Below are 25,438 nucleotides of genomic sequence, written 5' to 3'. Positions count from 1 at the left end.
AAATGAAACAAAGCAAAGGAAAGAAAGTTCAGACCCGGAAACAAATCTACGAGGCTCCTACTGCTATAGAAAATACTCACATAAAAGGTCGTCCACAGGGTTTGGTAGATATCCTAACTCTAATATTGGAGATGATCAACATTTACTACATCTACTGTGCTTTTCCACAGGTTGAGAAAATTTCACACTTTCACACGAAATGAACAAGAGCCTCAGTATGCTTCAAACAAAGTGCTTGTAGAATTTTGTCTAACAGTGTCTGAAAGAACCTTTCCAACATCTGAAACTACTTTCTGAAACAAATGATTGGCTAGGTGTGAATGTAGGGAGGGTTTGAACTTCTCTCTAGAGCATCTTTCATACAACTACTGTAATTCCTTTGATTTTTGTGTGTTCTTTGAGATACTTTACTCTTCCTTTGAAAGGAGACTGTCCAAAAAGTGTGCACAGTCATCCCTATTTCATTGTATCAAGACTACAAAGGCTTAAAAACACACTACTCTTGGGGAGCGATTGGGGAGGCAGTATGATACAGAAAGAGAAGGCTTTTATGGCAGACTTTTTTGGAGGACCTATTTTCGGCACCCTTGGTTCCGGCTCTAAAACTGCATTCATTTTTTTCCATAGACAGTTTTAGGTGAGTCATAGTTGGAGCACTTCCTATGCTCAGATGGGCATGAAACTCTTCCAGTTGAATCGATAGTGCAAAAGACAAAAACTTGCATTGGAAAAGACGTGGTTCTTTGATGAAAAGTCAACTATATAACATCAGTGCAGATGCAAAGTTTGACTCCCAGGATGCACTTGAAAAACATCAATCACTAAGCTTGGAATTGTACTACACACTACATAAGAGCAAGATTATAAACTATAATTTTCCATTAAAATTGACTTACTTCTGAATTCTAGGTCAGTTTTGGATGAATTCAGCAAATTTGGTGCATTTGTTCCAAAATGCAATTACAAAGTGTTTTCAACTTTCTACATCTCTAACACATTACTCAAACTAGATTCTTCACCATAGCATTGGCCGACAAGGCTCATGGGTATTGTTTTATCTATAGCTGTCTGCCATGCCAAACTGAAAAGGAAAACCTGATTACCCAGAAAAGGTGCAATAATAACTGATGGCCAAAACATAAACCTCTAGGGTCTATACAATATCCGGTAAATTCCTGTGGTTCTAATTTTAGAGACATAAATAGGTTTACAGAGCAAATGTAATTGTCTGTTTGAAGCATACTGAGCCCTCACCTGTGGACTTACCTGGTTAGGTGTTTGTGGGTACCGTTGAACAAAAGGGGCATCTTAGGTGGCAGTGTGTTATTGTACCTAGTGGATCTCCTGATGTTAGCATGCATGCAGCAGACAGAAGTAGAAAAATGGGAGGAATGGGTGGGAGAGGAGAAAAAAAAACCGTGGGACTGTTTGAACAGCAGACAGAAAGTTTTGTGGTTCCAAAAAGGAGCGGACTTATCCAGTGATTTTATGTACTATGCAGCAAGTTATTGAGGCATTTAAAGATATGCTGTTCAGAGAGGTTTAACTCCTCAATTTTACATTTTCATTTATTTTGATCTTACTTTAAAACAATTCTGGAGACTGGTTGACCTGAAAAACATCAATTATTTCTAAACTACATTTCCAGGTCTTTTTTATCCTTTACCATTTTTTTTTTCAATTTGTGGGACAGGTCTTTAGTTGCTCATTGACTTTTCTTCCATGTTTTCAAATGAAATCAAACTAATGCGCTCAGTGTTCAAAGGGTTAAATAGTTTGTAAAAGGTGGGTGAACGCAGCTCAAGAAAAGTGATGTCAATCCAGGTTTTAAAGGGTTAATTCGTTTAAAGTAATCATTTTCCTAAATGCTGCTGAGTTAATAGAACATTTCAGACTAACCTGGTAGTTTTTTTTTCATTTGTCATTTTAAAGTTGCAACATCTTCACAAAATTAAGTAAATGCAACTACATTTTAAGTAAACTTATTAATTAAATATATATTTTGTAATATTAACATACGTTTTTCAAGGTAACTAGTGTCCAAGATATTGTAAGAGTAGGATCAAAATAAAAATGTAAAGTTATTTCTTCACAACACTCATTTTGTTTGCGATATGCTTCTAAACAGTGCCTTGCTTGCAAAATCACTGGATGAGCTTGTTGGTTTTTGCAGTGTAAGCGAGTAGAACTACAGCACTGCATGACAGGCATACAAGCATCAAAAGCCAGCTCCCGTCTCTACTGACACACTTAAAAACACTGTCCCTCCTCAGATACATCTGTGTCTACAGAATATACAAATATGAAAATGTTACCAGCTTATGATATGACTGAGAGGTATAGATGTATTAGGAGACATCTCTGATGAGACATACAGATGTGTTCTCAAGCGTGTGACTTACCTCTTTGACTGTGTGCTCAAATAATCTAAGGCCCAATGTGAAGGTTATCTTAAAAAGGTGATCTTAAAATGGATTATAATATGGAAACAGTGCAGAGACAAGACCTGCAGAGAGAACAGCAGCATGCTAAGAATGAGCAGTCTGAATGCAAGCATGGTCCTGTAGTGTCCTCTTGTGGATCTGAGGCAGCAGTACAACTTCACAACCTGCTCTTTGCTTTCCCTTCCTCAATCTGTTCTACTAATACTACTACTAATACTAACATTATTTTAAAATGAAAGTTAACACCTCTGTGTGGCTGCCCACATGCTTCCTGCCTGACTGGTACCAAAAGTTATTGGGAAAATGACAAATTATTATCAAGTCAAGTCAGTGATCACAGGTTATATTTTACTGTCAACAAACCACATGAAAAGACCAAAACCAACTTTGAGTGTAACTGTTTGTTATTATGCTATGCTATATGTTATTCTTCTGATCCATAGAGCTCAATTATTAAGAAAAAAAACTATTGAAAATACACCAAAACAAACACACAAACATTGTAGTATATTTTGACTCCCACATTTGCCATCCTGCTGCCTCTACAGACAATACAGACAAGAGCCAAATATCTATTAATCCGCAGCTGAAAATAGTCCCTAACGCAAGCACCTTTCCCTTTTTGTTTGAGGAACAAAACTACAGTGCACAATATTTTTTAGTAGAAACAAATGGGCTTGGGGTTGAGAGCCACAGACAGGGTCGGGAGGTGGAGCACTATTGCAAAATGGACAATGAAGACGCTGTCGGCATTTTTCATGGGATTTGTTGACTATAACAAAACTATGGACATTGCTAGTCTTATCTTTGAAGTGTAGTACACAAGTTGACTTCTACTGTTTTTTTAGGTGACATTTTTTTTGCATTGCATTGGGAAGAATCTTATGTTGGTTTTATTTTCTGTATACAATTTAACCCTTTAAATCCTTTGCAAATTGGTTTGATTTCCTTTAAAAACATAGGGAGCAAGCTAACAAGACATGACCCAAAGATAAGCAAGATATTAGTAAAAAGTAAAAGTAAATAAATAAAAACAAAATTTAAAAAATAAATAAATTACCTGAAAATAAGCAAAACATAGAAGTAAAAAACAAAACAAAACAAATGACTCGGACAAAAGCGCTGAGAATTGAAAAATAATAATAAAATAAAATAAAGTCAGAACAATAATAATAATAAAAACCAAATGAAAATAATAATAACAAATAATAATAATAATAATAATAATAATAATATCCTATATGTATATTTTTTTCGGTAACACAGTTTTAAATATTTAATCATACTACTTCTTAATATAATTTTCTTGGATATTGTTCCCTCTGTTTATTTTTTTTTTATTTTTCTTCTCTTCTTCGATACATTTTCTGGTCATTTTCTTGTCACGCTTTATTCATTATTTGAAGTTTGTTGGGCATTTCTTGCTGAGTTGTTCATTGTCCTTTCTCATATTTTTGAAAGTAATCAAATTTCTCAGGTTTCAAAGGGTTAAATAACTTGTGAAAGGCGGCGGATCATAACACAAGAAAATGTTACCATGTTAATCCAGGTTTTGAAGGGTTAAATTTACTTTTACAACACCTATTTTACTTATCAGCAAAGTAAAAATAGGCTTGATTGCAGTAGGTCATTTTCTCCCTTTTTTCCAAGAAATTAAGTGATGGATTTAAGTTGTTCTGTTATTGTATAGAGAGATATTTTAATTTAATAAAAGAAAAAAAAAAGACACTGCACACAAACAACTACAACTAAACGGGAACGAAAATGTAAACAAAATGTCATTATTGGCCAGTTTACCTGGTGTGGAGGCACTCAGCACTTTTGCCTCGCATTGACTGGTGGATCATGATGACCTCACTGTGGTTACCATGGGGATGGATGACACATTAGGAAATCAACAACAGTCACAAAACCAGAAGAGCAGAAGGAGAAGAGGGTGAATAGGAAAGAGAAGCTGTCCCTGATTGCCACACACACACACACACACACACACACACACACACACACACACACACAGAAATGCCTCAGCCATAGCTGTTTTGCTCTAAAGTCACTTTATACAACATGACGATTATTGGAGAGCTACTGCACCAAACGTGGTTTGAGGCCCAAAGAAAACAGCCATGAAAAGGGGAAATTTGGTGAAAGAAAGGGCAGAAAACAAGGAACTTAACCTGTTTGCTCAAATGATGTTTTAGCAAATCTAATGACAGCCGGTCAAGCTTACATGAAGAAACAGAATAGGCAGTCACACAAAACTCAGCTCTCTCATTCCAACTGGACACACAGATAAGCCAAGTATGTCACACGCAAAAAAACATACAGTCAAATGAAGTTTGTTTGACAGCCAATCATCTAATTAGTTCTATTAAATGGGTGCTCACACACACTCACCTGTCATCCAGGTACTCCTCCTGGTGGCGACCTCTGGCAGCGTCGTAACGGGTCGGAGAGCGAGATCGACGAGTGTAAGGAAGCTCATCATCCAGACTCCTGAAAGACAGGAGGGAAGGAAAGGAGGCATGAGGAAAAAAGGAAGAAAGGAAGGAAGAAACGAGTGAAGACTTATGTCAGGTTAGTGGTCAGGCGGTATTGCAGCAGACTCTTGGCGGGGCTCATTTGGCTGGGCCAGTAAAAGCAGAGCTGGCAGCACTGTGTGTTCTGCATCAGACATTTCATTAGTAGATGGACTCTGTTTGCTGCCTTCCAGCAGACTCTCTCATTCCTCCTATCTCTCTATCCTGTGTTGCTTTTACCTCTAACAACTGACCAGTGTCTTCCCACCGGGCTGCAGTAGGTCCCCCATTAGAAAATGGACCATGCCATCTAACACTTAACAGCCCACAGTTTTAAAGTGTGTAAATTATGTTTTATACTTAGCCAAAATATGACCAGTTAGAGCATACTAAATATATAAATTAGTGGCAAAGAAGTGGATTATAAGTGTTGAAATTTGTTGGAATTAGCAGTAACAACATGGTCTCAGAGAGATATGTGAAATGACCACAACCTGTTAACACCACATGATGTGGTGATGGCACATACTGTGTTGAAATTACCTGCCAGCACCATGGAAACAGTGCCAATGGAAAGTTAGTTAGGATCCTTTGTCATGGTGAACACATGAATTTCCTGGTTTAACGATGTTGTGCAATTTGCAGGGTTAATGTTATGACCCCACAGATAGTATAAAGAGTAAGAAGGTCCTTGTAGCACTGAGGTGGTGGATGAGTCAAACAAAATGGGACTTTCACTCAGGAGACAGCTGTTTGTGTCCTGTGTGAAATGTGTGTCCCATGTGAAAATAAATGTCCATGTTGACTACTTTAAACTAAATGTTATGCACTTACATCATTTTACTACATACTTATGCTCCACATGTAAAAAAAAAAAAAACTAAAAAATGTATAGTATGTCAAAAAAACGTCTTGGTATAGTGTGTTGAGAAGAAAGTCATATATATCGTATAGTATATCAAAGATATTAAAGGAAAAGTCATAATATTGTATGGTTAAAAGAAGTTATTATACAGTATGTAAAAAGGTCATTGTATAGTATATTTAAAAGAGGTTATTATACAGTATTTTTTTTTAAAGTCATAGTAAAATATGTTGAGAAAAAATTCATAGTATAGCACGTTGGAAAAAACAAAACAAAGGAAAAGTCATAATATGTCGTAAAGACAACCTTTTCTAGACCTACTCAAAAACTTTTGGCACCTAAATCCAACCATGCTGCCACCACATAATTTAAACACAATACTTGCCATCACTACATAATGAGATGCTAAATCTTATGATCATTTTTTGTGAAAAGGTCAGTTTACAAATGTTTTACAGCTAAGCTTACAACTTAAAAAAATTGGGTGTATCACTTTAAATATTCCTAACTCTGTTTCCCTAAAACTTATTAATGACTCATAATATTTCACAGTGAAATAGTACATTTGTTTAAATTCTGAATGTTGCTCTTGAAATCACATCCTTTAACCCTCACCTCTGGGCGGGAACGTTGGCTGGCCGTGACCGGATTCGTCCCTGCTCTTCACGGTGCGGAGACACCGAACGAGAACGTATGTGATGGGCGGGCGTCCTCTGCTGGTCCGGCACCTCCAGGGTAGACCCGGACTCCCGTTGCCTTTCTCTGCCACGTCCATCTGCTGCTGGGTGGGAACGGCGGTGCACGCGGACACACACATAAACACACTCTCATCAGTAAGATGAGTAAGACATCAGAATTAGAAGTATTAAAGAGCTCTGTAGTAGTTCTAGTAAAGACTTTCTGGATCCACAGCTGATCCATAGTTAAGTAGAATCTAAGACAACCTCTACAATTATACATATAGATTACTTTTATCCAAAAACCCCAAATAATCAAAAAGTAAAAGAGAGTATTAAATAAAATTACTTTTTAGTTTTTATGACATCAAATTTAATTTTTGATTTTATTCATAGTAGCAAATAGTAATTCAGTGTATTAACATTCAGTAATTATCTCTCATATGTAGTTTTACTGGTTAAGGCGGGGTCTGCCATTCCTGCACTGGGCTTAGTGTCACACAATATGTCAGTGTATGTCAAAGTATGCTTGTTTACTACTCTTACCATGGTGCTTACATGGAGCCTGATACCACTGAACATAATTATATGGCAACTACAACAGGACGGTCTGTCTCACGGATGCGGACTATTAAAAGATTAGTCTAATAATAGAACAGCAGCTGGCTACTTTTCAGTACTGTGTCCTGTATTTTTTTAAATGTAGTAAAGAAAAAAAAAGAACTTTTTCTTTCTTTGCTGGTGTAGCAGAACTATCTCAGGAGATAAAAATATAAACAGAGAGACTGATCAGCCTTGAAGGGATCTGTGGGAGTTTGTCAGGCTTTGTTGTGGTCCCAAGGTCACTGGTTTCATTTCCAAGAGAACAGCACCTCAAAGCTCACAGTGGGCCATTCGTTTTGCTTTGGAAAGTGCTACCAAGGATTTTTCATTTATTCCTACCATGCATGGAAATTAAAAGAAAAAGTAGGTCAAAGTAAGGTGTATTTTTCCATCCCTCCCATCCCTCTTTTTAACTTGGGGATTCATTAATAAGAAACACAGGTGGATACAGTGGTAGATAGGGTTCGACTGATATAATGTAGCTAATATTTTCTGATGAAAGGTGATACCACTCAATATCTTTGAATTTAACCAATTTAATTCCAGAATTCCAGAATTTTCCATTACTACTAGGCATCCAAATTACACACTGAAATGTGTATTTTGTTGTATGGAATTTGGTCAGGGTGAAATGGTATTATACCCTATATTTTTTTGTCTCCCATACTTATGTGATATGTGATAAAAATGTTACATAATCAATTCAGATTAATTTAGATTATCCCAAAGAAATGTGCAATAATTCAGCCTAATCCTTACAATAGCCAATATCAACAAATCTATACACCAGTCCAACCCCAACATACAGACACAAACACTCAGACGGACATTTACCATACACAGTTATGCACTTATACACAAACACAAACAAAAAGCCCAGAGTTTCAACATACATGGTAGTAAGTTATGTTTTAGATGGAGACCCACTTCAGAGCTGAGGCAGAGCGATTGCCTGAGTGGCGCATGGAGCCTGGATGGTTTCTCCCCATGCCAACATGTAGTCTATGACATGACAGTGTTTCCCATTCATTATTTTATTTGTGGTGGCCTGTCATACGTACTGATGTCTTTTTTGTTTTTTAACTGAATTTCATTTTTATTTCTTTTTTTAAGTAATTCGCTAAGAGTGTTTTAAAATCATAGTGGCAGACAGCAGTACAATAAAAGGTATGCAGAAATATTTGATGTCATATGAAAACTTGGAAAAAAGGTAACTTGGATATTTTTCAACCTGGACCATTTTTCCCATGAAGCAACAATTTTTGAAATGGGCCCAGTGTGAGTGAAACAAGCTTTAGTGTAATTATTGCAGGCAACTGGCTCAGACTGTTACTTTACAGCAACATCATGCGGCTTTTAGTTGATTTTTAAATCTCATTCCCAAGTCGTCAAATCCTGACGTTTTTTGGGTTGGTGCCTTGTTTTGACCATCATCATTTCATCACAGTTTTGTCTGTAACTTCCTGAAAGCTGGATGCTGAAACAAGTCGAAGACGTAATCATTTTTAATCATGTTCTACCTTTAGAACCTGGCCAATGTTATAAAGGCATTTTAGCTTTTGTCCTAAAGACGAGTGCCTTGCTTCCTGCCTGTTTCTTTCTACAAGACACGTTGGTATTTTAGGAAAATTTTGGGAAAAAGTCTCAGCAATCACCTTATAGTTGCATAATGTTGCTAAGTGTATGACAACATAATGGAAATGATCCCTACAGAGATCAGCCTCTTTGTTAAGAATAAGAAATGTTTTCTTTAATCAGAAACAGCCCCAAAATCGATGTCAAACCCAGCAGACTCCATTTAAATAGACAATAATTTTATCATTGTAAAACACATTTTGTAGAGAGTCAAAGAAGCAAAATGAAACTCATAAAGGCGGTCATGGTTCGTCTTTCCATTGTTTCAACAATCTCCAGCACTGGTTTGGATTGAAAATTCTTTAATTCACCCAGTTAGATGTGTAAATATGGTGGTGCTACACACATTTAGATTATTGTTTATTTTAATGGAGCCTGGTGTGTTTGATGGTGGCGAATTCGGTATTTCGGTCAAACATTTCGGAATTTCTGGTCAAACAAAAAGTACTCAAACAAGTAGTACTCCTTAACAAAAAAGTAGACCTCTGTAAGGATCCGTTATGTAATGTTATCAGACACTATGGATAATCTAAACCTGTCTGTGACAAAAACAAAACGTGGAAATAAATTAACTGTGTTCAATTGCCTGTAGGGATTACACTGCAGATGCTTTTTGCCAAAAACATGGAAAAATCCAGGTTGGGAAATACCAAAGTTAATCCTTAAATGTCAGTTTACACTTAACCCTTTAACACCTGGACTGACATTAGTTTTCTTTTGTTGCATTCAGATGCCTTTTTCCACCATTTAACCTGGAAAAAAAATGGTTTGATATCTTTCAAAAACACATGAAAAAACATAATGAGCAACTGGGCAAGAAATGTTGCACAAACTGCTAAAAAAAATAGTAAAATGTGAAGAAATTGATCTAAAAAAAATAGCTGGAGAAAACAGAATAGAACATAAAAAAAGGAAAAAGAAAGGAAAAATTTAATTAAAATGTTTCTGTTTTAGGTGGGCAATTTTCTTGTAATTTATTTTACTTTTGTTTTTGTGCAAATTTTTTGGCCATTTTTGTTAATTCCTTTGTGCCCTCTTCCCATATTTTCAAAAGACATTAAGCCAAATTGCTCAGGTTTCAAAGGGATAAGTCATCCTGAACAATAGTTTCTAAATACTTTTCAATATGATAAGTTAGCTTCAATAAGTTAGCTTTTCTCTAGTTTCTGTCAGCTGGTGTAAATTTTGCTTACCAGTATAAGGGTTGCTTGTCGTGTACGAAATACATTTGGGACAAAATGATGGGAACATTTTGGCACAAAACTTATTCCATACAAAACAAAAAGTTATGCATACACCTGTTCAGCCAAACAACCCCCAAAAAACACCACAAATAAAATAGAGTTGGTGGGAAACACTGATAGTAATACTAGGAAACGATCCCCACCCACCTTTAGACACTACTGCTGTACCTCCATCAAATTCAGGCTCTGTTATACGCTGAGAACCTAAACAGTCACAGACACACACATAGAAACACACACAGATATGTACATACACCACACACACACACACATATACACATGCACGTATGCAGGCACATCAAAAAACAGACTTTTACACTGATTTATGTATTAAACTTTGCTCACTGATAGTAAATCACACACAGTCCTTTCTCTCTCATACAGTGAAGCATGCACACACATTCACACGCAGAGATTATGGAAGAGTTTTTACATAAACAAATGCAATTCGGGGCATTTATAGATTGAGACTTACGCTGCAGCTTCTTGCCAGGGGCGTCTGTGTGTCGTCGGGGGAGGTACGGGGAGGGTCGGGGCAGCGGGATGGATGAGACATCATGGGTTTGAAGTGGGTACCAGTGAGGCTTGTCGTCCAGTAAGGCCGTCTCCAGCTCTATCAGGATCTGCTCAAGTTATAATTAACACAGCAATAAAATCTTTTACTGATATTCATGACAAATAATTAATATAACACAGATGCTGTTTAATAATACAATTTTACAAAGAAAAAATGCAAGAAAATAGCACAGCAGGCTAAAAAATGTACAAAGTGTGACTTTTGCGTGTGTGTGTTTGCATGTTCTTGTCCAATCAACATAGTGAGGACAAAAGAAAGTATTTTTGCAGCAGAGTGAGGACATTATTGGAAAGTGAGGACATTTTGACTGGTCCTTACTTCTTCAAAGGACCGTTTGAGAGTCAACACTTGGTTAAAGGGTCAGGGTACAATTAGGGTTAGGCTGGAGTTAGGGTAGGGGTTCGGCTTGTAGTGGTAAGGTAAGGGGCTAGGGAATGCATTATGTCAATGAGGGTCACAAAGATATAAGTACAAGGATGTTTGTGTATGTGTGTGTGTGTGTGTGTGTGTGGTACCTCTCCCATAAAGGTGCTGTCCTCCTCTGGTGACCTGGGCTGGTCCCATATCGTCAGCTCCAGCATGTGGTTGCGGAAATCCCTGCGATGGACGTGCGAGTAGACAAACGTCTGGTTCCACTTGGGCTCGCAGGTCTTCTTCATTGTTTTCGTCCTTCGTTTGCTCTTGTCGCTGTGTTTAACAATATAAACACTCAGCCAACCAAGTTCCCCTTTCAGCACTCATATTTATTGTTTTTCCAACAATAAAACTTCCCAGACACAAATTACAAGTCTGCTTGGCCTTATTGATCTAAAGTTATTACACTTTTATGTGCTGGAATGCATTTACAAGTGACATTGAGTTGGGGTTAAAGTTTTTTAACTATGAGCTAAAGCAGCGATAGATGTGCTTTAACCTGCTGTTCCGCAAATGGCCACTAGATGCTGGTTCTCACTAAGGTCAGAAGGTAAAATATCCTTTTCAAGAGGGAAATCCTTAACTGTCAGTCAGTGTTTGATACATGTTGGGATTTCCAAGTATTTTACTGGGAAATTTGCAATGTGTAAGTTTCAGTGGTTAATCTGTCTTAAAAAGGATTCTTAATCTGTTACAGCCAACTGTGGTTGGTGATTGCTTATCCCAACCAGGTGTCTTACTGTGTGCCCAAATTTGGATTTTATGGCTCTAATCAACTCAAAAATATGGAAGCAAGCTTTAATTGAGGCTCCAGAAGCCTTCAGAGAAGTTTTTATACTATGTTTACTGGAGACAGTGCCTGACCTAACATTTGGCGATCAGCTGGTCGAAGATCATAGTCCAGTTCCGATCAAATTTGCATGCATGTAGCATACGCTGGTCCACGTGTGAACAGAGGTACAGACAGTAACCGACTATTGTCAGAGCCGCTGCAACCTGTTCACATTCCCTGGTCATCAAACACTGACACTTTGTCACGCCCTCTCATTGGCAACTTTTCAGATGCTCTTAGTGACTTTATTAAAAAAGCAACTAGCTACAAATTTAGTGATTTAAACAGACCACCAGGGAAAAAGTTCAATGCACACTGATCCATTCCTATGCACACTGCATGTGGTTTTGAAAGCTACTGTGTGATGTTTCTTAGTCCGGAAAGTATAGTTCAATAAAAACATCAATATGGATGGTCTATCCATGTCTGCTAGTTAGCTGATTATTCAACAACACTGTCGAGATTACTGCGGTTATGTAGGTTGATAATAAGGTCACGTTTTGGACAGAAAAGCTAATGCTTTTACGTTTAGGAAAGGATAATGCTCTAACAATTAGCGCAATATTCTGTGGGGTATATTAAAAAAAACAGATATGAGTGGTCTAACACAATTTGCTAGTTAATATCATGTTAGCTTTCTAACCAAGTAGGCTCAATTTGATAGCTTTAGTAGTAGTTTTTACAAGGTTTTCACTTCTGTGGATGCCCTCATCTTTTTTTATCATATAGTGATTTTTAAGGTTTCAAGTTCCTACTGGTTGTGAATTAAAGTTTCCAAAATTGTGTATGCTGGCATTTAGTTTGAAAAAAGAAAATTGGAATTGGCCAAAATCGGAATCAGCAGGTCAGACTTCTAGTTCATCTAAACTCACCACCCAGACTGCATTTCAGTGCAACTTGCAAGAAGACTTTAATGTCATCTAGCTTAACCTATGCTGATCCCTAAGACTCCTTGTGAAGAGGTGGCATACCTGCGGTCAGGGAGGAAGTACATTTTGACGTAGGGGCTCCTGGGCCGCCCGTCGGGCCGAAGAGGAAGCTCTGCAGCCTGCAGCACGTTGACTATTAGCTGATGACCCACTTTGTCATACCAAAGCTTCACCTGGGTGGCAAACATACACAAACAAGTTCGAATGCTTCATCTTTACTTTGACACATTAACAGCCGAACACACTCAAAGTGCGCACACTCACTGAGAGTTGCCCTGGCATTAACTGTGGAGCATCCTGAAGCATCCCAGGACTGGAGGGAGACAGGACATTTAAGGATGGTCTCTCCATCTTCTGGGACTCAAAAGAACTGGAACCTGCTATGAATGCAAAAAGAGAAAGAGTGATTTGAAATCCCAAGAAAAGAGTATCAGATCTAAACAAGACAAGAGTCAGAGGGAAAATGTGAGAAACTTGTTTTGCAAAAACATAATCTCTTTGGTTAGTTGATATCTACTTAACAGCCAGCATCCATTCCTTTCCCTGGAAAACTTCACATAAAAAACACAGACCATTCCACATCTGTCAGGATGACAAATGACCAAGCTTCTGTCCTACTTTGAGTCCAATAGGCTTTTGTTTAGAAGTATTGGGGTCTCATGTGCCATATAAAATGGTCCTGAGATCAAGTTTTATTTTTACTTCTGTTCTGACTAATGCAGAAACCCACTTCCCCACGCTTGGTGATTGGATCCCAAGTGAACAGCTCTAAGTACAGGTGTGAATGCACCAAATGCATCCTAACATCTCAAGATCTGATCGCTCAGACCACATTTAGAGGTGGTGTATGAGATTTTCACAGTATGATAACTGTCTCAGAAAATATTGTGGTTTCACATTATTACACATAATTATAATTAGTCGGAATGCCTTTAAAGAAATGAAAAAGAAGGGTAAGTTTTGGTTGCACAAATGTTTAATCACTATAATACATATCTGCTTTCTCGAAAAAAGAAAAAGCAAACATGTCTATGAACAAATATTAAAATAAATGTAAAACTAATTTATTATCACATAAGGCTTAACATAGAAGCAAAATTCTCTCTATTTAATTTCCAGGCTGTTTTTGGCATCAGACTTGTCACATATCCTTATATTATATATGAACCTGAACAAAACAAACACCGTAAAAAAATAAATTAATTAAAAAAAATGTATAAGACAGATAATCAGCCAGGCAGACATATGAATACAGACTATTTCAACATCCCACGGGAGATACCTACTAGATTCTAATGGAGGGTGGGACGTGTCGGGGATTCTTGGGATATCACTGGAAAAGAAGCAGAAGACCATGTCAGTCACCTTTACACTGGCATCTAACTGGATTAAACAAAGTTAGTAGTGTTCTTGATGCACAAGCACACATGCATATAAATGCAGTAGTGGAAGAAAGTAGCGCTGTATTTAAAAGTTGTTTGGAGAAGCAAAGGGAAGATGTGGGTGTAGCCAATTTCTTCACGACTGCAGTGTTTCCCAGACTCATTCAGACATCTGGTCTGGCCAGCGGTCATCTAAAATAATAATGGATGGGAGCCATTGGCTCAATTCTGTCCACACCATCATTTTTTCTTATCCACCACCACCATCACCACCACTACAATTAAGGATCCCATGGGTAACACCAGAATCCATTGCACCAGCTCCATGTAATAAAAGCATGGTAATTTGTGTGACACTTATCAGTTTAATGTGTCCTTTTATAAAAAAAAAAAAAATCTGAACAGTCTGAAAGTTCAGTGTTTCACATTTGCCTCCCTAACATTTATATTTGGAGGGCTTTGTCAGTGTTTGTTAGCACACGAGATGACAGCCTTTTAAATTTGTTAGTCACACATTGGGCGACAAATACTTCAGTGTTTGGTAATAGTTCAACATTTGGTAATCCACACTGATTCAATCTCTTTCTCAGAGTGAGATGATAAGATGGATACTGCCATGGCTATGCAGTAAGTTTAGAGCTTAAATCGGGATGTTGTTAGCCTAGTTAGCCTAGCTTAGCACAAAGCCTTGAAGCAGCAAGGTCAATGACTTTATTTAATCTGAATTTTAAATTGTTAATAACCATAACACAGTTTCCTCATAAAATTATGCTATTGCAACTAATTGTTTAAAAATTCCATTATTTTAAAGGAATTTTAAAGTGCTAACATAAAAACATGACAAATCCATCTCCTCATTGCAATTGGAAAGAAAGCAAATTTGTTAATTTCCCAAAATGTTGAACTATTTCAAGTTTTGAAATTGAAACCTTTAATTTCAAATACAAATATTAAACTGATAAGTGTTTCATGGACCCTAGGTTGCCTTGGAGCCCATTCCAAAATCAAAAATTGAAAACATGTAAATGAAATAAAATAAATATTGCTTGCTTTATGAATCCCGATGCCCCAACTTCCAAACCAAGAGGTTAAAAGTAAAAAAGAAATAAGCATTTCTTATTTGTAAGTGCTGGATTTCACTCTGGGATACTACAACTAAATTCCAAACGCTGCACAAACAGTTTGCTTGCAAAAGCAATGCTTCATTGATGGGCATTTCCCATTTGGCCATTTTGCATCCCTTCAAGTGAAGTTTTATTTAAATTTAATTGTTGATAAGAAACTACAGCTATTTTCACAAAAGTCAATATTTGCATCAATTGGCATCCCTAATTAATAAAATTCAGTTCAGTTCATCTAGAGATACAAAATGGCACCAGCAAAACCAAAGTAGTTTCCTTAAGCGTGAAAGGATTAAGGTCCTAGTAAAATGGTCAGATTACTTACTGATATTTTCTATACACCCTTCGCGAGTGTTTGGAGAGAAATTAATACATTCAACTATTTTCCCCAACAAAGAGCAATTAAATCTTGAGAAAGGCTACAAGAGCCTGAACCAACAGTGAATATTTGACCATGAAATGAGTCTAATATAGAGCCATTACAACAGAATAATCTTACTCACAGCAATATTTATCAGAAATACTGAACCACAACTTGTACCGTACATTTGTTACTAAGTGATCTATGTGAGGTTACTTAGACTAAAGTGTCTCAAAGAAGATTATCCTGGAAAGTTATCAAGAAAACTAGAACCTAATTTTTTTTTAAGTGTAGAATCAAGTAACCAAAATTAGGAGATTGTTTATTGTTGTGTGTGTTACTGTACATATTAGAACTGAGATTTCTATCATGACTCTTTTGTGCCATTTTTTTTTTGTTTGTTTCAGATACATATACTAAAATATTTTGATGACGCTTTACTTGGCGGGTCTTTCCTTATAATTTTCTATTGAGTTCCTTGTAAGTGTTCTGGGCTATATAATTTGTTACTAATGATAGGCCAATGTAAAAATAGAGACAATGTTCAAGTGGTAAACTTCCAATTAACCAATTTCAAAGAATTTCTAGCAAAACACAGTAAATCAACTAATTCAACATGTGTAAAGAGTCAAGCATCAATAACAAAGTAGTAATAAAATGACAATTTTCCATTGATTAGTATTAAAATTACATATTACACAAAGTAAAACCTCCAAATAAATGATTAGGTTATTATTTGGAAATTAAAGAACTCTAAAATAAAGCATTTTTAAAAGAAATACCAAACATCTACTCTCCAGGTTGTGATATTAATTTAATGACTCTTATTATTATTATATAAAAACCAGCTCTTATTAATTAAACTATAGCTATGGATTAATTTAAACACTTAGTTTCCAAATGTCTGTCACATCACAAATCACAAGATGTACCATTTATTCAAGCATGCTGATCCTCCAAACTATGTACAGTAATTTGAACATAATCAAAAAAAATTAAATGCATTATAACGAATAACTGTCAATAGAAATACATCTACTACAGTGAGTGTTAACTCAAGACATCTGAACAAATAATAATGAGAGACAAATCAATTAAGTCATCATTAGATTGTGAGAAAATTAATGGCATAATGAATTGTGTCCCTAATAAAGCGCCTCAAAAACATATTTCAAACTAATATTAAATTCTGTTTTAAGACGCTAGTAAAGACTACATCCAAAGCACATCCCAAAAGCATCAATAAATAAATCCAAAAGAGCATTCTGACTTTTCCTATATAGTCCCTTAAAAGAGAACATATCAACCATTATCTGACTAAGATAAATAAATTTTATGAAACTAAAAATTCAGCCATTTTTTTTACTTTAAAGCCACAGGCCAACTCATGCACTCACAGCTGTGCCCATGTCCGGCTTGGCATCTGCCAGCGAGAAATATCTGATGCAGCCACTTCCTGTCTTTTATGGAGCTTATTTTATTTGGTCAGTAATAATTCACCTTACATCATCCAAGGAATAAACACAAGTGCTTTTTTAAAGGGGACACATGAGACAAGATGGAAATCTCCTGTTTAAATAACTTGGCAACCCCCTGCAGCAGGTAATGGCAGGCTATTTTTAATATTAAGATTGCAGTTGCACAGTCGCGGTCAGAATACAAATAAACGTCCCCTTGTGAGGTTGGCCAACTCTGAGTCAGAGCCTCAGCCAACACCATGTGGTTAGATATGGGTTAAATTGAAACATTTAGACAGGCCATTGAGCTATAACTCGAGAGATGCATTTTCAGGATATGATAGTGACAGGTGCACAGGGTGTGTTTTATTCCTGACTTACCCAATAGGCCTGGATACCACCAGCTCCACTTGAGGCTCAGCTTGAGATTCCAGGATGATGTTGTAAACTTCCTTCATGGTCGCCCCCGGTAACAGCTTCCCATTCCACTGTAAGACTTCATCCCCTGGAATCAGACATGCATGTGCGTTTGAAAATTGACAAAAAATGACACACTTTTTTTCATCAATGAACAACTTGTCCCAAAAATCGCAAGAAATTAGTAAAAGGAGGATTAATAGGAAAACGATCCCCAAAATGTCCTAGACTAGACTAGATTTATAATAATATAAAATTTTATATTTAAAATTATGTATCTTAAAGAACATATAAAACAAATAAAAACTTCAGCACTTTTTTAGGTTATTTTCTTGTTTTTTTTACTTTTTAAAAATGTTTGTTTTTAGGTAACTTTTTTGCTGTTTTTTGCTACTTATTAGGCCATATCTTGTTAAGCTGATGTTGTTATGTTTTAGAAAGAATTTTTGCTTGGGTTTTAAAGGGTTAAAGGCCTAATGTTTCCATCATAATGACTTTTTCAAACTTTTTTCAAGACCTGCAAATAGTGTACCATATACGATGGTTTAGACTACCTGCTCTGAGATGTCCCACCACGTCAGCCAGGCTTCCTTTCTTGACTTTAGTGATGAAGGCACCTAATCTCCCTGACTCTGTTATTCTGCCTCCCACCACCTAGACAGAGACAGAGACAGAGACACAGAGAGACAGAGACACAGAGACACAGAGAGACAGAGAGACAGAGAGACAGAGACAGAGACAGAGAGACAGAGACACAGAGAGACAGAGACAGAGACACAGAGAAACAGAGACATAGAGACACAGAGACACAGAGACACAGAGAGACAGAGACACAGAGAAACAGAGAAACAGAGAGACAGAGACAGAGACACAGAGAAACAGAGACATGGAGACACAGAGACACAGAGAAACAGAGACAGAGATTAACGTAATATCTGTCATATCAAGGGTAAGCAAAGGTAACTGAAAACATTACAATAACGTCCATAAATTAGTAGCACTCTGTGTGTGTGTTGTGTGTGTTTGTGTGTGTGTGTGTGTGCCCGCTCTGACCTTTAACCCCAGCAGAGCTCCAGCTTCTTTAGGCATGGTGGCACTCCTCTTGCTGAGGGTGATTCGTCCAATCAGATGGTCTCCCTCTTTGGACGGCTGCCAGGTTACAGGATGCTGCAGCGGGATACAACAGGAGATGCTGTACATCCAGACTCACACACTGACACTCAGAGGACACATACACTAAAGATACACACAGGAAGACAAAATCTGCTACTGCTGGAGACATATTAACCATTCTGAATGTTAGGATATTTTATATTTGTATGTTGTTTTGGCTGCAGTAAGCCTTATGGAAACTAGGGTGTTTTCCCTCTGCCAGACAGTTTTTGATCGTCTGTTGTTACCTGTGTTCCCAGTGTAAAGAAGTTTCCCTGTAGTAAGCATGCCAGGCCAGTAGTTGGCGGTGTAACTTTGTAATGACACACCAAAGAAGAACACCACGTGCATGTGCAAAGTGCATCTGTGATGTCACCATGCATTGCCAGTTCACACACCGACAGAAAGGATGGCGTTTTCAAAGATTACACTCTAGAACCCGGTTTGTAAAAGTTTGCATTTTCAGGCCTCCAAAATGCTGTTTTCACGTGAACAAAAGGCTAAAATGGAACAAAAGCTTAACCTTTCTTGCAAGAACCATTGCTTTGTTAACAGCCCCTAAAATAGTTGTTAAATTTATAAATGGATCAAAGATTTAGATAAATTTTGATAATGTGGCTAAGTGTATGTCCAGTTACTTTAAAGGTCCACCACACCAATCCAACGGTCAAATTTGGGCCATCACAAAGCGTCTGGCGCCCTAGTCTTTGCAGTGTGACCCACGCTGTTGGCTCTTGTCTGATTTTTTTCAGCTAATTCAGCATGTTAAATTGGCATCAGAGATGACAGAGCCCATCGGTGAATAAAATTACCCTGACCAGCGGTTCAGTGCATGAGAGGGGAAACTAAGGCGAAGAATTTAAACAAACAGCTAACGTCAAAAGGAAGTGAGATCCAAACAAATTATTGTTATATAAAATCAGTTTTTCTTTATGGTTCGGCACAGTAAAAATGCTTTGTTTTTTTAACACTGGATTGTGTTGTTAATGTGCTAACTAGCAAACTAGCATTAAGATGGTCTTCCTGTTTCCCTTTTTGAATGGTGATTACAGACAACTGCCATCTAGTGGTATGGAGGGGTATTTACTCTCACACCTGCGCATAACGTATATGCTGGTTGGTGGTCAGTTAAAATCTTTGCGGTGTATCCATGTTTTTGGCCTGGACACAGGCGTCATGAGGTGATGCATTGGTTATATTTTGTCACCAGTAATTCTTTGATGTGAGTTTGGTGTGTCTGAGCCTTAAGAAGTGTTATTTGATGAATGGTTACTTCATTCATTGTAGTTTCATTTACATCTGAATGCATTTTTTCTCTGAAGGTTGCAACAGTTTGCAGCATTTTCCCTGACACAGATCAGCTTAAGTTTGCTACCCAGTATAAACAACTGATATAACGCAACAGTCAATTAACACTATGCTCATAAAAACCTTTACGAATGCTGGTGTTTAAGTCTAGATCTATGGATATTTTCTGATAAAAGTTGTTGGTAGTTTTACATTAATGGATTCTGTGGAATAATAAATAAATGAAAAAAGTGAGAGCTAGCATCACTACAGACAATGAAGACAGCAGAGAGACGACTTCCTCAGCAGGACTGAAAGTGCTCACCACGGAAACCAGGATCTTACAGCAGCAAAGCAGTCATACAAACACACGTCACATGCAAAAGAGAACTACTGACATGCCTATCAGCTCCTCTGAAATCTGCAAAGACAAACTTGGCTCCACTTCAAGCTGATCTAAAAATGTTTCAGCTGAAATTGAAAAAAATAAGAATCAATGACTTACATGCCATACAGTGGGGTCATGTGGGTAGCACTCCCAGTCGCCTGCAAGAGAAAAGAGACCAGCTCAGACACTGTGCATGAAGCAGGGACGGTAACCTTCTTCGTATTCCCGTCATACATTCACACACACACTAAAGCGTACAAGTGTATACACAGCACATACCAGCCTGAGTCCTCTCATACGCAGCTGAGCCAAACTTGGAAGGTATTTGTTTACAGTGGAGAGGGTTAAGTTTATTGAATATTCAGGCCTGGGCTAGAATTAGAAATTTATCACCGCAGCGGCAGGACTCGGACTCAAAGTAGTCCACCGAGGCGGTGATGATAAACCAAAGCTCTGCTAAGCCTTTTAAAATGCTCCAAATCCCTCCCAGATATTTTACAGATTAGATGGTGTGGATTTCCTCCAGAGGTGATGCAGCGTTGTTAGACTTCATACAAACTTTAGTAAATAATGACCTCATGTTGATGGTCATTATGAAGCAATTTAAACACAAAATATCTATTGATGTTACAGAGACACACTAAAAGAATGCATATTTTCCTTTCCTAACGTTAATATTTTTTAAAGAACGTATGCTATGTTAACATATATTCCATTATAGAATTCATTCACCGCAAAAAAGCTATTATAACTTAAGTAATTAAATTAGCATTTTAATATTTCATTAAACAAAAGTAAGTCGATAAAATAAAACAAAAACTACAATTTTTATCTTCATATTACATTTACTTTCTCTGTCTTAAAATGATTTATTAAGAATTTCATTTCAAAATGGAGTTGATTTCTTTATTCTAATATATAATTTCAACATACAACAAAAGCAAATCTATAAAATAAAATAATCTAATTTCCCATTTACTTAGTCTGTCTTAAAACAATTTATTAAAAATAAATTTTGAAATGAAGTTTATTTTTATTCTAATACTTAATTTTAATCAATTAAAGTTAAAAGGTATAAAAAGGTTCACGGGCCAGAACTATAATAATTTAATAAAACAAAAAGATTTATGAGGAGCCTTTACTTTTTTTTAACAACTTTTGTTATGCGTTTACTGATATCATACGACATTTCACAATCTGTTTCCTGCTTTTACACATAGATGTCGCGTCCGCTTCAATTTTAATTTCTAAAATGGTAGAAGCTCTCACTGGCCAAACAAATCACACATGGTTAATCAGAATCTATAAATTCTGTAGTGTAATAAATTATAATATTATTCTAAAATAAACTCAGAGATTTAAGTCAGTGAGTCAGGTAAGCTATTGCCAAATAAGCATTAAAGTTCATTTTTAATCTTAGAAATAATTTGACAAAACAATCACAAGTCAAGGCCCACTTACTCAACCTTATCACGCAGTCCTCGTCAGTGGATGGAGCCGACTAAAGCTCAATTTGTGAATTTTAAATATTGATTGTTTTGCTAAATATTTCTGAGTCTGTCATTTGGTAACTGGTACAGTTTCACTTTAGTTCAATATGTGCTTATAGTACAGTGCACTGTATGCAAACACAATTTAATGATTTACAACAATGACCATGATAATGATAATGTGTTTCATTCACGGAGAGCTCAACAGGAACTGGAGTATTTTCCTCGTGTTCAGCAGGATATTTTGGGCAGACAATTATACACAAAATATTCCAGTGGTTCATCCCACATCACGTCCTGCTATAGTCCAAAAACACAGCCTCCTCTTCACACATGGGCCGAGGGGCGGTGTTGAAATGTGTGCAGGACCCCGACGACACTGTTATGACACAGAGTAAAACAGAGCCAAGCGTTCCTAGGAGCCAGGAGGCTATGAGGTTAATGAGTTGTGACAACTTATAGTGACATTATGTAATCTTAAAGCAAACGCTGCGACGATAGACAACTGAGTTCTCAGTTTCATAACTCGAGCGTGAATGTAATTTTGTGCAGTGGGTGGGCCACATGGGTGAGTGTTTACCCTCGTGTTTCCAGACTTCTGAGGACCTGAATGAAGAGGGAAGGCTATTAAAGTCACAGTGGGGTCAGGACCCCGGGAGGGGCCAGAACAGTGACGGCAAACATTGGCACTGAAAATATGATTTGTCATTGAAAACAAAAACTTGAACTGAAAAAGGAAACATTGGCACTGAAACATTTGTATATGAAAAAGTTGTAGAGTGAATGCAAATCTTTTAGACCCAGAGCGATTAACCCTTTAAAAACTTGGTTGGACATCAGTTTTTTTGTGTGTTCAGACGCCTTTCACAAGCTATTTAACCCTTTGAAACATAAGCAAATTGGTTTGATTTCTTTTAGACAAAAACATGAAAAAAATGCAATGACCAACTTGGCAAGGAATGTCCCACAAAAGAAATTAGCAAAGGTGACAGAGAAAATGACATAAAAATTATCTGAAAATTAGTTTTAATAAAGGAGTGACAATTATCGGGGGTTCATAATGTGTAATTGCTGAAGAATTTGGGGGCCTAATAAAAGGTTCACGGGCCAGAAAAGGAGTTAAAAAGGAGTTAAAGCTCTGAGCCAAGGTGCACAGGCATTATGTATTAACATATTTGTGTTATGCTTTTTCCATTCTGCCTCTCAGAAGATGAGCTGGTAGTGCGTTTGTCTGTAGGAGGACACTCGCACAGATCATAATAGGATCTACTGTACTGTGACTGACTGCATATTTGAGTGTGTGTGTGTGTGTGTGTGTGTGTGTGTGTGTGTGTGTTTTCCTGCACTGATCTTACAGTGATTTACATGCCTGGACGCTTCTCTGCTGCCAGCAACCGCATCTTGGAGATGACCTGGACTCAGTCTCGAGCTAAAAAAGGAAGCAGCGTCTTGCTGCCACGCCGGTGTGTTTAAAAGCTGGCCTGACAGAACACTCTCATCCTAACCGTCCACTTGATCGATGTCACAGCGCCTGATCTGGGTCCAGGTTGGTGCTGTGTGCTGCCTCTTTTCCATCAGAGTGCAAAGCTTTAATGTAGCATGAGCATGGCTACAGTCAGACACAGTGTGTTTGGTAAATACTGTAATGTGGTGGTAAATAAAAACACCTAGAGTCATAGTGATTATCAAAAGGTAAACAAGTACTTCTGTTATTAAAAAAAAACTATTTATATTCCTATGATTTATTTTCTCAAGGCTATAAATGGAACTGCTTAAAGAAGCATTCAAATGCCAGAAAGGCGCTCATTTCATAAGACTCGGCTATGTCTGCAGTAGAAAGACGCAAAGAGTTTTTAAAATGGTCCCACATGACCAGAAAAATCAGAGAAAAGGGCTGTGGCATTAACTTCTGCGTAAGTGGTAGAAACTCTACAACTACCAGAATGCACTGCGCCGCACCAGACCAATGAATGCTCCAGCTGGCAGGTGATGTAATGCGAACTTGTCCGTTTTGACAAAGGAAACAATATGGTGGGCGGCTGGTAAACGATGTCAAATGGAGAGATATTTTTGCTTAGTTTTGACTGAATATTTGAAGGCAAATTGTTACATTTATGTTGAGAAAAAAATTTGTTGCAATCGAGTTCTCGAAACTAACAATAAAATATTTGTCAGTATTTTGTCATATCATCAAGAATATCATTATTGCAAAAATACCCTGAAATATCATGACGATATTTTGGGGCCATGTCACCCCTAACTGTTACCATATCTGGGAGTAAAGAACAGTAGACTATCAGCGCCCCCCCTCCCCAATTTAATTCAATTTAGCTTCTCATTTTCTAGCCCATTTGGATACATAGCAGTGAGCCAGAGTGTCTTGGAATAGTTCGAAGTGAAGTGACATAACCCAGCTTGGACATGACAGTAGTGTGTTCTCAGGCTTGGGGACATAGTTGGCTATGTGAGGCCACTAACAGTCAATGTCGGGGTCAACTGGGGTCAAACTGCCCCCCATCGCAGACACACTAACATGCACACACATGTACGCTCAGTGTGGGATTGTCCACCCTCGGGGGCCGAGCTGAAAACAATACAATATGACACCCGGGCTCGCACACACTTGTTAACATGCACGCTGGTGCACTGTGTCGCTGCTCACTTTGACATTCAGACAGCCAGCTACGGCCCGCTGCATGCACCGTACACACAAGTTAGAAAACGTTGCAGAAGGTGCAGTGTTTCTGCAAACACAATCGGGCGCCACATATCATTTAGAAAGCTGCAAAGAGGTTTTTCAAGCAGTTTGGTCTGTAATACTTAGGACAAGCTCCAGACAACAGAATATAAAAAGCAGTGATTCTTCAAATCAGTAGCAGTCTTACCTGTTCTGATCACTGAGTCAAAGTAGAAAGGCGTCTCAGATTCAAGTCTGAATGAAGACTGCACACTGAGGCTAAACAGCTCCCTCTGCTTCTTACATTCACCTCCAACAATGTGGGAGTGTTCAAACACACACCAAAAATACAGCGCCTCATAGCTCATTCATTGCAATTATTAAACACTAATACAGTGTGTGAAATAACTTGTATTAAATCATTGTTTCTTTAAATGAATACTGTACGCAGTCGTGTTTGAAGAGGTCTGTAAATGTGGGTTTTTGGTTTTTTTTAATATTCTTTATCCTAATGACCTAATCAGGCTGATTTACACAGCGTAACTGAAGGAGACACTGTGCTCCTGGGTGCTTTGAGGAATGCAACAAAATAAAAATGTAATTGTGGTAACAGTTAATATGATCTCCTCCGGGAGTCACTGTTTTGGACAATCAATGCAAGCAGTACAACTGTACAGAGGGTCCGTTTCAAGACTTATTTAACAATATCAAGCAATGCGTTTTGTAAAACTATTTGCATTAACCTCTAAGAAAGTTTTGCTTGCAATTTTGAACTTTTTCACACATCTTTTTGTAGAATGACTATAGATACTGCAGGTGGCTCCTCTATGTTTTTTTTCTAGTTTGGCTGTGTTTAAATGGATCAGCACACATAAAGCAAACAGGTTAATAGTTTGTTTATTTCTGTCTTGATTTCCAATATAACTAATATAATAGTACCTCTATTGCACTGTGGCAAATTTTTGGAGCA

The 25,438-nt window shown here is 37.4% G+C and overlaps 1 protein-coding gene across 3 annotated transcripts in view; it reads right to left on the bottom strand.

Annotated features, from left to right (window-relative positions):
- Window positions 1–25,438, bottom strand: part of LOC121954216 (regulating synaptic membrane exocytosis protein 1-like) — a 105,851-nt gene that overhangs the window by 18,636 nt on the left and 61,777 nt on the right. For 2 of the 3 annotated variants that reach the window (XM_042501559.1, XM_042501560.1), the window contains exons 6-18: window positions 20,419–20,459; window positions 18,528–18,641; window positions 18,029–18,128; window positions 17,439–17,562; window positions 15,565–15,582; window positions 14,023–14,069; window positions 13,001–13,116; window positions 12,779–12,909; window positions 11,077–11,248; window positions 10,460–10,607; window positions 6,441–6,603; window positions 4,839–4,937; window positions 4,242–4,301 (exon numbers count right to left, since the gene is read on the bottom strand). In XM_042501559.1, coding sequence (XP_042357493.1) covers window positions 4,242–4,301; window positions 4,839–4,937; window positions 6,441–6,603; window positions 10,460–10,607; window positions 11,077–11,248; window positions 12,779–12,909; window positions 13,001–13,116; window positions 14,023–14,069; window positions 15,565–15,582; window positions 17,439–17,562; window positions 18,029–18,128; window positions 18,528–18,641; window positions 20,419–20,459 — 1,333 coding nt within the window. The remainder of the gene's footprint in view (window positions 1–4,241; window positions 4,302–4,838; window positions 4,938–6,440; window positions 6,604–10,459; window positions 10,608–11,076; window positions 11,249–12,778; window positions 12,910–13,000; window positions 13,117–14,022; window positions 14,070–15,564; window positions 15,583–17,438; window positions 17,563–18,028; window positions 18,129–18,527; window positions 18,642–20,418; window positions 20,460–25,438) is intronic. The other variant, XM_042501561.1, reaches the window with a different exon arrangement.

This window comes from Plectropomus leopardus, chromosome 15 (assembly GCF_008729295.1).
Source record: "Plectropomus leopardus isolate mb chromosome 15, YSFRI_Pleo_2.0, whole genome shotgun sequence".
Taxonomy (NCBI): Eukaryota; Metazoa; Chordata; class Actinopteri; order Perciformes; family Serranidae; genus Plectropomus; species Plectropomus leopardus.
Note: the sequence above shows the minus strand (reverse complement) of the source record. Positions and strands in the feature narration are given on the sequence as shown.